General features: G+C 42.4%; 1 protein-coding gene across 3 annotated transcripts in view; it reads right to left on the reverse strand.

The window, feature by feature from the left end:
* The window catches only part of LOC101173596 (anoctamin-1), a 200,054-nt gene extending 185,449 nt beyond the window's left edge, over window positions 1–14,605 (reverse strand). For all 3 annotated transcript variants that reach the window (XM_020714026.2, XM_020714025.2, XM_020714024.2), the window contains exon 1: window positions 14,499–14,605. In XM_020714026.2, the coding sequence (XP_020569685.1) occupies window positions 14,499–14,535 (37 nt within the window). In that variant the 5' untranslated portion in view covers window positions 14,536–14,605. The remainder of the gene's footprint in view (window positions 1–14,498) is intronic.
* Window positions 14,606–15,682: the final 1,077 nt, after the last annotated feature.

Genomic DNA, 15,682 nt, shown 5'->3' on the forward strand with positions numbered 1-15,682 from the left:
AGTGACAAATTCGTGCAACCTTTGTCTCTTCTACCACGGCCCATACTTTTTTTGTGTGTCGTGTAACGACCAGTCGCCCGCAGGTCATTTTGTGCTTGAACATTTTCTCTCTAGGAGTTCAGAGTGGTCTTCAATCTTAACATTTTGTGTGGACCACCTCTGTTTGATCAACAGTTCGTAGCCACCCATGAAGGCAGTTGTGAGTAAGACAATGCTTTGTTCAATGTTAGAACATGTCCTGTCAGCAGCATAAGCTTATGGTTGTAAACAACTTTGCAGCTTCTCTTTAAAGCTAAGTATCAAAGCAAAATCTCTCTTCAGCACAACTCTAAAGCCATTGTGCATAAAACTCTGAATTTTACTTGAAAATGGAGGAAAATTGAGTTTGTGGGACTGGAAAGGCTTCACCACAGGAGCTCGTGCGGCCAAAACAATAACAAGTGCACACTAAGGAGCTAAAAGGCACTCTAATGACCAAAAAACCAAGAAGAAGTGCTCTGTAAAGAGTGAAGCAGCAGTGAAAAGGAAGGAAATTCCCTAGATGTAAAACCAGCACATAGTTGTTTCCTAAGAAATGGGAGGAAAAGTGATGGCTTGTTTCACCACAGAGGGTTATCAGCCTAAGTACTTAATTTGTTTTGAATTCCACTTATTCTTTAGCTAAAAACGAGCAAATGACAAACCTATTATGGTTGGTGTGGTGTGTAGCAGTGACACTGCTGCACAAAAATCTAAGGTAAAAAATACAAATTGCCCAAAAATAGAGACTTTTTTTGTAGGGTGTGCCAAAATATCGATATGGCGATATATCACGATATTTAGTCCAGTGATTGATTCTCGATGCCTCTTCATTAAGTATCGAACTTTTATTTACGTTGGAAGACCCTGTAAAACGTTATATTAATCATCCTTTGGTAAGACGAGTGTAGATAGGGGGCGCTTGTTGCGAGATTGGCTGTCGGGGAGGACGGAGAAGAGTACACAGTCAAACAAAAATGGCGGAGGGAAAAACAAGGAAAATAGCGAGAGCAGCAAGTTAAAAGACGCGCCGGCAGCATTGAAGCTGCGTCACCCGGAGTTGTGTGACAAAGCCGTGGTTGTTGCTGGCCTGAAGCCGACACAGCCCGGCTTGGATACCTTTCTATAGGTGAAGCTACCACCGTCTTCTGCGAGAGCACCGGCAATGACAAACGGGATTGCTAGATGTGGCTCCGTCCCTGCAGTGAGGTGGAGAACGAGGGATTTGGGTTTTTATTGAATGCATCAGAGCCACGCTTTGACATTCACTCTCGGAAATACTGAAAAAATGAACCCTGTGCTGTACGCCCAGAGCATAGCTATGGTTGAGATGGAAACAGCAGAAAGAGGGACATCACTCCCCTCAGACCCCCCTTCTCCTCTAAGCAGCGGTAGATAAGTGGCGTCTTGACGCTAAAAAGCCTGTGGTTCTCAAGAAAAACATGAACATTTAAACATACATCGCATGCAGCTTTTCCCCAAACGTTTTGTTCACAAAGATGTTTACTTTTAGATACATTTGAAGTTCATGTATTTTATCCCTGGTCATTTATTTTGAAAACAGTTTATGTCTTAAATAACTTAAAGGAAAGTTTCTAGCTACTTGATTTTGTTTTTCTGGGAGAATTTTATTTGTTTACACATTTCCACTAAATGGTGTCATTCCTTTTTAACAAAGACACTATAATTTGTTCACAGAATGAATATATGATTTTCAGCTATTTTTTGAAATAATGCAATAGCTATGGCTTTGTTTTTCAAAAGTTAATACCAATGTGTCTGGCAGTTACTTGACTGTTTACAGCAAATTTTTACTAAATAATGGCTGCTGTTCATGTTCACAATTTTTTTAACCAAATTTTACAGATATTTCCAAATGAAAATTGTCATTGTTTGTCAAAGACAGAATATTACTGATTTCAGCAATGTTACACAAGTCTGTTATTCATTACACCAAATAGGACACAAGTTGTTAATTATCATTGTGTTTAAAAAATAAATTATTTTCCAAAAAACAGTTTTTCAAGTTCTTCTTTCTTAAAGTTTGACATACCGTGAGTTGTTAGAGACAATAAATATCGATTATGACATTATCGCCATATCGTGATAGTATCGTCATCGTGAGCAATGTATCGCAAATCGTATCGTATCGTGAGGTACCCAGTGATTCCCAGCCCTAATTTATATCTAACTGAACATTTTAGCAACATGAGGGAAAAAGAGGGAAATGTTACAAAAATGTAAAAATCCTCAGAAACGTTTTAAGACTTTAGGAACTCGTGCTATAGGGGAATGTAGTCATGTGAGATAAGAGTTTAGGACTGATTCTTATTCATCTTTACCTTTTGACAAAATTCTGACATTTAAACTGTGGTGCCAGAATTTACTTTAATATCAGACTCAACTGGTTGGCAAGCTCACTGTAAATATAGTGTGCATTTTAAATGTGATGTCTGTTTTGCTACTGTATTGTCATTTTTAGTACAAAGCATTGCTAATGTATGAAATAACTTTTGTATAACTGCAAATGGATTTACTTACGTGTGATTATTCAAGGTAGAAATATCATGAGTCATTAAAAAATTTAGATAAGGGCAGAATTACCCTTTTTTTCTTTCAATGGTTAGTCACATGCTTTTATTTTAATTTAACTAAAATCAGAAACAAATTTGCTCAGTAACTATATAAGTGAACTGGCCCAAGTGACCCCTTCCCCCTGGCATTTTACTCTTTTATTTTAAAACTTGTCCTGTTCAATAGCTGGGCAAACAGATGAGAGCTGAAGGCCTCTTGTGTTGGACATATTTTACTTTAACAACAGGGGTTATTAATCTTCTGACAAACCAGAGGTGTGTCTGAATAAACCCTTTTTGTAATCGAGGCCAAACTCATCATCATTCATCATTTTTTCAATCATTTTTGAAAATCTTTTGTGTTGGACCGGATGGAAAAGGAAAGGAGGGAAGAAGAGAGGGATGTTAGAGAGGGGGGGGGGGTAGGAGGGTGATTATAGAATGGGGGGGGGGGGGGGAAACACCAAAAAGCAGCATAAAGCAACAAGTTGCTGGATGGTTATAATCATTACAGTGAGGTTCAGACGTAATACAAGTCTCAAATGTTAGAAACATACCTGTTGGCTCGAAAAACGTTTACCTGTCAACATGTACACAATACAAATAATGTTCACACACGCATACCTATGCATTCAAACCAACTAGTGTGAAATATTTCATTCAATCACGCAAAATATTAGTGCAAAGGTGAGCTAACAGCTGTGCTCAAGTGAGTGCTCAGCTTGTGCTATGTTAGATGACCCCACCCTTCCATTGACGTGTTCTCCTTACCATGAAAAAGGTGGATAAAGGTGGAAAGATTTCATGTAATCCATGGACACCAGTGAAGATCACAAATCATTGAAGAAAAAAGGTTCAGAGCACTGTCTAGTGGGTCTAGATGAACCAACTCCCAATGTTAAAGTGCCTAGGATAGCACAAGGGTTACGTTCCTCTAAAATGGATGATGGAATGTAAAAAGAAGGAGGGAGAGTGCCCAGTCATCCCCACACCAAGACCCCCGCCGCAGCGGCAGCCAGAACCTCCCAACACACGCACAGCAGCAGATAGAGAACAACCGCCCCCCGGTTGATCACATCCGCCACCCAGGCCAGGGCCAGCAGGACTGCCAAGAGGGCCCCCAGAGCCATAGAGCAGGGAGCAGGGGGGCATGAGGGGGGACAGAGAGTGCAAGCTCCAGCCCAACCAGGAGAGCAGCCCCACTGCCACGCCGGGAGGGCCCAATGCGGGGCCCCGCCCCAGAAGAGCGCCCACAGCCCCAGACGAGCACCTCATCACCACCCAGGAGTTCTGGTCATCCCCCCGCCCCAACCCCAGGTACGAGCCAGGAACCCCTAAGGGAGACCCACCCCACGCTCCAGGCAGCCACCCACCCACCCGGCCCACGGTTGGTCCAGGAGAAGGCAGGGGGCAGCCGTCCCCGCCCAGGCGGAAGACACCCAGGGGAAGAGGGGGTCCACAAGAAGTGCTGTAAACATGGCCCAACCAGGCTCGCCCAGAGTTGGAAATTTGGCGAGGCCCAGCGCCTAGGGGCAGGGACCAGAACCCACACCGCAGGGACACGGACACCCCCAGGCTCAGATGTGATGTGATCCCCGACTCTTGGTCTTGCCAGAAAGCTCAGGGATCCCTCTCCCTGTGTGGAGAGAGGACTGCCGGGCCCGGGAAGCCAGCACCAAGGGACATGGCCGCCGTTGCCAAGGGCCCATAACCCCTTACCAGGGATGGGGTAGGGGACAGATGGTCCGACTTCCCACCTTCCTTGTGAAATGAATGTGTGTGTGTTTATGAGGGTGTGTGTGTTCATGTATGTGTTAGAGTCTATATTTTGAGGAGTAAAGGGTGTGTGTACTAAGGGGGTGCAGTTAAAATTGGCAGGTAGGGCACTGAAAGGACACCTGCTGCTTGCTGGCAGAAATTTCCCAGAAATCTCCATGCAAAACCAGTGTACATCAATGCTCTCTAGATTGGCAAATATATATTACAGTGCATTGTGTCTGAACAATTTTTGACAAAAACATATATTTAAATGTGTTTTTTTAATAAAATATCAACATTTTTAACTTCAGAAGACAGTGGATTCATGAATGATCATCGCACAACGCTCATATCAATAAGATTTTAACTTTGTGAAATTGATGACATCATATTCACCGTTTAAAAAAAAGAAAAGTGGTGAGCATGGTGTCCGAATTGCTTTTAACATTCAGGGCACTACAAAGTGCACCCATATAGATATTTTTAGTAGTTAGGGGTTTGGGGTTTGGACACTTTTTTTAATATGTTCTTGATAATCCTCTTTTTTTTCCACAATATTTTTTCTGAGTTTGTCCAAGTTACAAACTGACTAATCATTTGCAAAAGTATGTGGTCTCCTGCTTGATTGACAGATCTTGTGTAGCCCGCTTTCAGTGGGGTGTGGCCTTCCAACAAGCTCCCTAATGTTGGGCCAGAGTGGTTGCCATAGTAACGTTGACTCAGCCCAACTCGGACCAATCACTGCTTACGGATGGAATCTGGTTCCAACACGATGATGTCCGTACAGCAAAAAAACGGAAACGGAATTGACTTCATTTGGTTGGAGTCAGAAGTTTTCTTTGGGTGATCTCACACCCACTCAGTCCAGTTCCAATAGACAGTCATTGGTTAGACTTCAAAATAAATGACTTAATAAGCAACACTCACTAATGACATTTTTAATGATAAATGCATTTTGCTTGCCTGTATTGTCGTTGTTGTTGGTTAAGGTTAAGACCTTTGCTGGCTTAAGTCCTAACCTTCTTTTAATAGGCACCATTTGGTTCCCTATTTGGTTTACCCTTTTTTCAAATGGTCCATATTTTATTTTTATGGAATAAACTGACTGTGATTTTGCTTTACCAAAAATAAACTATATCATGAGTAATCATTATTACACCATCTCGCCTCGCATCAAAATGTAAAATGTTCTCGGGTACATTTGTCACTTCAGCAGCATGGAAGTCGCATTGTTTCACAGTTCTGAAGCAGTACTAATGTAAAGTAATAGATTACTTTAAAAATACATAGACCACCCACAGGCAGGAAGTAACTAGCTCAACATGTGGGTCAGTACCGGATGAAGTGACGGCAGTTTGCAAGCAGATAGAGAAATGAAACTGAGAAAGCTGTGATTTTATTTAAAAATCAGATTAAAAATTTGAGCAACGTAGAACCTTGAAACAACAAAATCTTATTTAAATTTCTTTGTTTTTTTTTTTTTTATTCCTCATGTCTTCTTACTCAGGAACAACATTTTTTATGAGAGGACTCGTCCAGTATGAGGTTCAGGACCTGCGGCTCACACATTCAAAAAATGACCATTATGATACTTTTCAGGGAAGATCTCAGTATAGATGCTGAATATTTTTTAGTCCTTTGAAGTGCCACGTAGATTATCTTTTGATCTACTGTCAAAGTTGTGGGCGGGTCTGTTGGATCCACCTGTCTAGAAGCGGTTGCATCAGAATGGTGTGGAGCAGGGAGCTTGTGGCCTGCAGCTGTAGATTTTACAGAACAACTACAATCTTGTTCTTGCAGCATTTTTACATCCTCAGAAATGTAATTATAATCTTAATTTTCTTTATATTTATGTCCTCCATCATCAAAAAAAATACCACTAGAACATGTTAAAAACAAGAAAATACTATGTTCATTGGGGTGGGTCTTTGTTTTTGTTCTGGGTCAAAGCTGAAAGTTTTTTAAGTTTTAATATAAATAGTTTATACTGGTTTCATGTTTTGCATTAATGGAGTAATCAACACATATTTGTAAAAATATACTGTATAATGACATTTTGCATCTTTATACTAAAAAAAAAATCCTAAAAATACGATTCTGAGGTTATTCCTCTGAGCTCAAATTATAAACCAGATTGAAATGTCCACATCTAATCTGTTTAACTTCTTACATAATTCATCCATTTCCTCTGCCAAGGACAAGTGACAAAAAGAATCAGTCCCACAGAGGAGCGACCATGACAGTGAGGCCCCTGAGGGTCCAGTGAGGACAGCTCAACCCTTCAGGGTGACCCGGAGCGAGGACGCCATTCTCTTTTTTCAACGATGAAAAGCATCAGCAGCTGTCCAGCTCCTCTTCCTCCTCCCCTCATCTTCAATTAACAAACCAAATAAAAGAGCTGGTCAGTGCTGGGATGAAGCACCTGCTGTTTTGTCTTGCATAACTCTGACTGAATGCTCACCTCAGGCTCTGCTGTCTGAACACGTGTGTCAAAGAGGCGCCGCTCCTCCCCCTCCACATCCATCCTTCCCGTCATCCTGATGAAGTAACGCTACATCCAATTAGCACATCAGCTATTCTGCACAACAAACTCGCTCAGACACCTGTGGTCCAGGTCACCAGCAGAATGGCGCTGAAGGAAGCTTCCAGGTCAAGCCAGGACACAGAACCGTGTACTGTGACTGCTGATCCAGAACCAGACGGTACCATGAACTGACTCTGGACGAGCTACGCATGATGCCACATATAAAACACGGCCCACATTCCTGATGGGTAATGTTACAGATGTCTAATCGGTGCAGGTGTAGCATGTACGGCAAGCTAAACGTGTCAAAAATTCACACTTAAAACCTTATAGTTGCAGAAAAGTACGATTATTTTTTTACATTTAAATCAAATATAATATTAATAATAAACATGTCACTTAAGTTGCTCATATAGACCCGAAGTGCTGTACAATGACAGGGAATAAAGAATGTGTAAAGAATCAAATAAAAATAGATTAAAAATGTACAAACAAATGCTTATGAAGTACATTTTAAGACAAAAAATATCACAAACATTAAATAAAAGACATTAAATTGAAATGTGGTGGGGATATACCTCTTCGCTGTGTATTAGCCCTTGTGCTATCCTATGACCCCACCCTTACTTTGACGTGTTATTCCTGTCATGACAAAGGTGGATAAAGGTGGAAAGATTTCATGTAATCCATGGACACCAGTGAAGATCACAAATCATTGAAGAAAAAAGGTTCAGAGCACTGTCTAGTGGGTCTAGATGACCCAACTCCCAATATTAAACTGCCTAGGATAGCACAAGGGTTAAAACAAGACCTGGGGCTGGGATCTGGTTTTGACATTTTTTACAGCTTTTGCCAGCTGTTTCGCGGCATTTGAAATAAAGCTTCTGACTTGTTCCTCTTTCATAAACGTTCCTCTCTACGACATTCACGTCGAAACAAGCTTCAAACCTGGTTTGAAGCTTCTGGAGCCACAGAATCTAAGATGGTTTGACAGCTGGAGTGAAACCATGAACTGAGCTCCTCTGTAGAACCAGCCGTCAAAGACGTGGCACAAATCTGATCAAAAATTAAACGGAGGAAGACAAAACTTTTTTTAAGGAAAGGCTGAGATTTTTAAACTCTGAATAATTTTGCCAGCTAGGAACAATATACAGGCACACATATAGACAAAGATACATAAAGCAGTGAAGAGGCAAACGAGAACCGTCACAGTCATGCTTGTATGTAATAAAGACCATAATGGATAAGCGTTCGATTCCTGGAAGGTCACACATTATGGCCAACTGAGCCTCCATCCCACACATTAAAAAACCACAAGGAGTGTTTCATGAAAGGATTCTGAGAATTTAAAAAAGACCTTTATTTGTCATCATGAACCAAAAGCAGATTGCTGGCAAACCATTCACTGTAAAGTAAATATAGATGAAAGGTGTGGTGGCTTCTTTCTATGGAAGCTGATCAAATGCCTGCTTTTGAGCTTTGTCGCCGTGGAACAATATGATGCTGCTCCACACAGAAGCAACCCTGCTGGGATGTGAGGTGAGAGTGCTAACCACTACACCAACATGCAGCCATTAAAAGATCACAAAACACAATAATAGAATTTATAAAAAGAACTTCATGAGTACATTTAACTTGTTAACACAATTTAGCCACAGAATGACATCTTTCTGGTAATAATGTTTATTTTTGATGTAAAGTTGGAACATTTACCATCTGAGTTATAAAGACCAAGATATCTTTTCCCAAACCCCCAGTGGCAGCTAGATGAACTGCACCTGGCTCCAATTAAATCTGTTTAAGCTTCAGTTTCAGATTACATGTACTGCTTTTATGCTGCGTTTACATCCGGCATGTGTGGTGCGTTCAAGAACCCGCATTGTTCTTAAATGCGCTTTTAGCATACAGCGATACTAGCGCATGTACTGGTACTCACAGTTGGTAAAGACTCGGCGCCAAATGTAGATATCGGTGCAAATGTCATGAATTCTCTCACAGCTCTATTCCAATACATAAAAGACTTTGTGTCATTTAATTCTGGCTGAGTACAAACCGCAATGAATTCATAATCAATTTTCAAAGAGTTGACACGTCAGTGAATTAAAGGGAACGCCATCCATATGTCACCACCAAATCCGAGTCCACGATTGGTCAAAGTTCAACCAGTTTTACTTAACGTGCATGTAACGGTCGTGTTTTTTGTACGTAGAGCCAGAAAACAGACTTAAAAACCTGCACAGTGAAACGTGAATGCGAGAGTTTTGAATTCAGAAGCCTGAACCGTGTGTTTGCACGGACTTTTCATTGGAAATGGCTTCGTTTGTTTTTTAACTTGTCCTGTAAAACAGCTGAGCAGATCCGAGAAGCAGAGGCCCCAGACTGGCCCTGTTTGGAAGTGGCTTCTTGAACGCAAGTCGCCTCAGGTGGGTGTGACCATAGCTTCAGTTTAAACCTTTTTGTGGGTTTCTTGTGTGTTTAAACTTTGTCTATTAGATTTTCTATAATCACCCTCCTACCCCCCCTCTCTCTAACATCCCTCCCTCTTCTTCCCTCCTTTCCTTTTCCGTCCGGTCCAACACAAAAGATTGTCAAATGTGATTAAAATAAATAAACTTTGGCCTCGATTACAAAAGGGGTTTATTCAGACATACCTCTGGTTTGTCAGAAGATTCATAACCCCTATTGTTAAAGTAAAATATGTCCAACACAAGAGGCCTTCAAACTACACAGAACCCTGCTCTGGATTAGATAACGAATCAAAACTAAGGACATTTGCAACATTTGAGCTGCACAATATCCTCAAACAATTGATAAAAACGTTTTTACAATGCGGAAAGATAACCAACAGACGCCCTCTGTTACTGCAAACCTCATCTGCATAACTTCCAGCACCTTTATCCTCCACTTACACTCATGACTGAGTCGTCATGGTGCACTGAGGGGTTTGGTGTTTTGCTCACAAACGTGTACCGGTCTCCATCACTTCTCCCACATACACTGTATTTGCTAAATCGATCTGCAGAAGCTGCTCTGCCCGACTCCCATTCCTTCCGATTTTTCTCTTCAGCCTCCATCCAGCGATGTTTGGAGCCACAAATATGCAAAGAGGTCTGCTGGAGCTTTGCTTCACGCTGTGCAAATTGATGTTCATGTCAATCAATCACAAGCGCGGCCTTAAAGCTTGACACTAAAATTACGCCCTGCTCTGCTGCGGGAAAGCAGAGGGACAGAAAGCGAGTGAATGCTTCCAAAATGATTGAGTCCCAAATAGTAGATTTTCTTCTGAAAAACCCGCAGAGGACTTGTTGCCTCATTTAGCTTAGAGTTAAAAAAATAAATATTTTTTCCCATCAAGTTGCAGAGCTGCCAGAAACAACAACAGATTGCCGTTTTTTTTCTTCCTTTTTGTAATAAGGTTACTGCGAGTGAGTATGTGTGTGTAGTTATTTTAGGGATACAGACAGTTGTAGCCATAGTAACGCACCAGGCCGTGTGCCGCGCTCTCATTTCAGCACCACGGACGGCTCCTCGTACAACACTCTCCCTCTGATCCTCTGGAAAGGCGTTGTTCCACATTTAAATGCTTCGTCCTGCTTGACAATGAGAGCTGTCGGTTGGGTTGGGAAGACTCAAATGTTCCAAATCTTCAACCCTTTGGGGGTTCCTTTGCTCCCCTTGGCTCTGCTGACATTTGACAGGCAGTTTGGAGTCCAGAAAGGCAGGCCTGGAACCGGGAGGTTGCCAGGTTCTGTCTAGTGGGAGGAGAAATAAATGAGGAAAATCCCCTCCCCGTATGAAAAAATAAATCAGGGCATCACTGAAGTCCTGTTACCAGATTCAAAAGCTGTGATCGAATCTCCTCTCTTATGTATTGAGATCCTTACAGCAGACTTGGCATCAAGGGATGATGGGAGATTTGAGACAGTCTATGGTTTTAACAGTGGGTTTATGTGATCAGCGGGAGGCACAATGACAAGAAAATGTCCAGAAGAACACTTTGTTCTAAAATGTCATGAATAGATTTTAATTTTAATGACTAAAACAGATACTTGACCTTCTTCAGTAACATAGATTTCTGGCCCCCAGATGTCTTTATAACGGTAAGAAGTGACAAAAGGCCAAAACGGCTGTCCAAGAATGCAGAGAATGAGATTTTGAACCCACAAAAAGCTGAAAAGGGCCGAGCATCACCGAGCAGGCCAGAAGAGTCAGTTGTGGTTTTTTGTCAAAAGAACTGGGGCTCTATGCAAGATCTCACCTGGAGAAATCAAGAAGAGTCAAGCCAGGATTTCAATGGAGCATCGAGTGTTCTTACAGTGTCATGAAAACAATTGGAAACACAGCAAACACTGGACTGTAGTTCTGCAACATCTGCTGGGTTTCCATCATTAGGAGAGCACATGAAGAGTGTGAAGTTTGAAAACAACATCTGAACGATTCAGAGGAGATCTGAGTCAGGAAAGTACCAAAATCTCTCCCAACTCTGCTCATCATTTCTGGGGCAGGGGAATGCTACTTAAAAGCAACATTCTCGCTGTCTAACACGGAGGTGGAAGCATCATGATGTGGCAAGGCTTTTCTGCTGAGCTGGCAGTCCAACGGTATCACATCAAACAGACCTTGAACCGGGTCAGGGGCTGTCACATATTGGAAAAATGGTAGCGCCCTGCGATGGACTGGCAAGCTGACCGGGGTGTACCCCGCCTTTACCCGTCAGTACCTGGTGTCTTACCTACGGACACTGTGGGGCAGCAGGGCAGGAACCGAACCTGCGATCTTCTGATCATGGGCTAACCGCTTTACCTGTGCACCATGGCAGCCCCATGCTTCCTCTCCTGTGTCTAATGATGTCATCATCGTCAGGCTGATGAAGAGCGTGATAATGAGCTGAACCTCGTGTGTTGGAAGACACACCCCCATCATCGTCTGATGTTGTGGGTGGGAATGTTTGTGCCGATTGAGCCCGCCCCCTTGCTTCCCGCCATCCACCCGTTTACACTTTCTACCACTAGCTTAGAGCCCCTCACAACCCAGGCCTAACGTTAGTGAAGCAGTAAAAATGGTGAGCAATCCGAGAGCCATGCAGCCGTCCGGTTTGGATCCAGCTCAGACGGGGAAAACAAAGACGTACATGGATCTATTTGTTTGCAGGTGGATGCATCAGAATGGAGGAGAGCAGGAAAACTTTGCCCCACCCACAATATTTTCTATGTCACAAATGCAATCTTTTTCAAACTGATTGTTCATCTGTTCCTGATTCACAATGATTTAAATAAAAAACAAAACACTCAGAAATTCAATTTTGAGCTTAAATTTCTCTATAAATGTCGTCCATCATCAGAAGAATGCTACAAGAAAATGTTTAAAACGCCAAAAACGGTTTTCCTTCATAAAGTGGGTCTGTAACCCTTGGTCTATCCTAGGCACTTTAACGTTGGGAGTTGGGTCATCTAGACCCACTAGACAGTGTTCTGAACCTTTTTTCTTCAATGATTTGTGATCTTCACTGGTGTCCATGGATTACATGAAATCTTTCCACCTTTATCCACCTTTGTCATGGTAGGGAGAACACGTCAATGGAAGGGTGGGGTCATCTAAGATAGCACAAGGGTTAAAGAAAAACATACAAAAAGTGTCAAGATTTCAATTCAGAGGTTATATCTGCAAATGTCTGTCACAAAACCGTCATGTACTAAAGGGAAGTGTTGATAAAATCCCCCCTCAGTCGTCTTCAAACGTGGTGAAGGAACATCAGAAAGTCTCATCATTTTGCTACTGAGTACGATCAAGTAATGGTTTCTGCTACATAAACTTTACATCAAAAAAAATGAAGAGAACTGGTTTTGTCACTTCCTGTTTAAATACACCTACATGTTGAGTTACAGACGGATCTTTTCTTTGTCCGCAGTCAAACACACAAAACCAGCAGGCCATCACTTACAGCACATCACAAAAGACGCTGCCTGCTGCTAGAACAAAAGCTTCCTCATTTACCTGCAAACGTTGGAACAAATCAGAAGCTTCTGTTAATCTGCCCGGCCTCTGATTCTCCGAGTGATTGTGGAAGATAAACACTCCCTCTGTCTTTTCAAGCTAATTTCTAATGGCAGAGACAAAGGGTGTCTTTCAGGGAGCAGATAATGGGCAGCAGCGGCACGACACAAAGCCTCCACGCTGATGCTTTTATCACATGCTTTGTCTGCTCCCTGATTACAGAGGAACTTTCACCAGGAACCTCTGCAATTTGGCGTCGTGTCATTAATCCAGACGGAACGTTAATGTGCCACAGCTGCAAAGATGTTCCACATCTCGATGGTCGTTAACGCTGTTCGGCGTTCTTCATACTTGGAATCTGTCTATAGTTCTTAGTTAGGTGGAAGTGGGTTTGCATAGGTGGTGAAACATAGAAGCAGGATGTTGTTATGCTAGCTTAAGTTCATGTGTGGGATTTCCAGAAGAGTCTTCTGAGTCCACAATTCAAGAAAAGCATCCCACAGCTGTCAACCAAAGACTCCAAACATGGACAAAGCATGTTCACTAGTTTGTATTTGACTGACTGTCTCTAGTTTTGTTTTTTTTCGCTCCGGTTTCCTCGCCGTCTTGTCAGCCAATCACAACAAATCCTGGTCCTTTTGTGAAGATGAACAAAACCACAAACAAGCCTAAAAGTTGTTGAATTTGTTCAAGGGTAGAAAAATTAACCAATTTAGACCACAGATGGTCTCGTTTTTTATGACACAGTTCAGAAGGGACTTTAACTGAATAGTAAATAAAAAAAAATGGACAAAAAATAAACGTGGCAGGAATGCTACAAGTACAAGATGAAACACCAAATCCCAGGGCAGACCTTAATTAATTACCATAATTAAGCAGTTTCTGTTAAAACTGTTCAAAGTAAAACTAATCAGCACGGCGAATAGCCCTATAATGGACTGGTGACTCATCTGGGGTGTGCCCCGCCTTTGCTGGACAGTGGCTGAGATAGGCTCCAGCAACTCCATGATCCCAAAAACAATTAACTAAGTTTGGAAGACAGATGATGGATGAATAGAGGGAAGGAAGGCTGAATTATAAAAGGATGAATGGAAGAAAGGAAAGGAGGAGAGATAGATAGATAAAGATGGATGAATGGAAGGAAGGGTTTGGACTGAATATAGTTGATGCTTTGATCTAAAGCTTCTTGCCGTTTGGGGCTAAAGGTCTTGCTCAGTTACAGAATGATCGTCTAGCATTGGATTTGAACCTTCAGCAAACCAACTGCTTAAAAACAGGCTCCAGAATGGTTTACAGGAGTTGTCTGCTCTTCATTCGGTGGTTCCAGTGTCGGCGGTGTAAACCAACCAGGGTTACGGCTCCACGGCACTGCAGGTTTTCTGCTGTGATAACGCCTCACCTCTGCGGAGGGCCCCAACACATAACCGCATTAAACTTCCATGAAACCTCATCCCCTGCTGGCTGTACAGACCTGGCCCTTGATGGCCGCCCCCATGCGGCCCGCTGACACACACTGGGGCAGCAGGGAGGGGGACAATAGGCGGTTAACTCCACAGTGGTCCTGTCCTTTGTTGGGTAAAGATGCAGGAGGGTCAGGCCACACAAAAGACAGTTTGCTACAGGTGACTCACCTGCTCGACTGGAGGAGGGCGACCTGCGGACCGCCATGCCGCCTCAACTCGGGGTTACTCCACCACACAACAGTCTGAGTCAGGGCTGCAATCCTCAGCTCAGGTGAAGCTTAGCTCTTGGAGGATAATAGTCCAACTGAGGCTCAGCAGCTCTGTCTGCACAGCCGGCTGATTGGGTGTTTGGTGAAGGAGTTACAGAGATTACCAGGCCTTCTAATTAATTACTGCGCCTTCTGTTTTGGTTTAGCAGCAGACCTGTGCCTTTTTAAAAAAAGGTGCAACTTGAGATCCAGGGAGACTTCCCAGACAAAATCACAACAAGAACTCGATTTAAGATTGCAGTAAAAACCACAAACGCAAGAAAACGAGTCAAATAAAATATATTCCTCAAGTGTTTTTACTGAACGGGTTATAAGTAGAGAAGATGTTGGCCCTGACAGGTCTGGGACAGATGTCAATCATTCCTGGATGTCACAGATGTTTTACTTTAGGAACAGAGGATGAATTTCAACTGGAGAGACTTTAGAAAACTAAGGAAGTTTTTTTTCAGTAAAACTTTAATTGTTTAAATTCAGCTTTTACTCAACTTTTGTTTTATTTTTCAGTCATTTTATTTTTCGTGGAATATAATTGTTGCTAACATTAAAATTTTCATTTGAGTTGCATAATAACCATTGACTGTACATGATAACTAGACTGAGTGGGTGTGTTTTCCTCCAGTTTCAACCAATGGAAGTCAATTCACTCGAAATTTGTTTGCCTTACAGACGCCGCTATGTTGAAGCCAGAGGACGCCAGTAAGCACTGATTGGTCCGAGTCGGTCTGACTCAACATTTCTATGGTAATCGCTCTCACCAATCAGGAGTGAGCTTGTTGGAAGGCCGCACCCCTACTAAAGTGGGCTTGGGGTGATCTGTCCATTCAAGCATTTTGAACGTTCAACGGAAGGCCACCTACCTTTATCGAGGCCTCTGATATCTCAGTTTATAACTTAAAGAACTTTAAAAATGACAAGAATCATTTTTAAAAGGGATCAGAGAAAAATGGTTTTTCTGACAAAGATAATGAGTGAGCCAGCAATTCCTGTTTGAAACGCCATGGGGGGAGGGGTTACTTAGTCCAGTTCTCATATACAGTCAGTCAAAGGTCAAAATGCAGTAAAAATCTGTACATTTCTGCCCTT

The sequence above is a fragment of the Oryzias latipes genome, chromosome 23, assembly GCF_002234675.1.
Source record: "Oryzias latipes chromosome 23, ASM223467v1".
Classification (NCBI taxonomy): Eukaryota; Metazoa; Chordata; class Actinopteri; order Beloniformes; family Adrianichthyidae; genus Oryzias; species Oryzias latipes.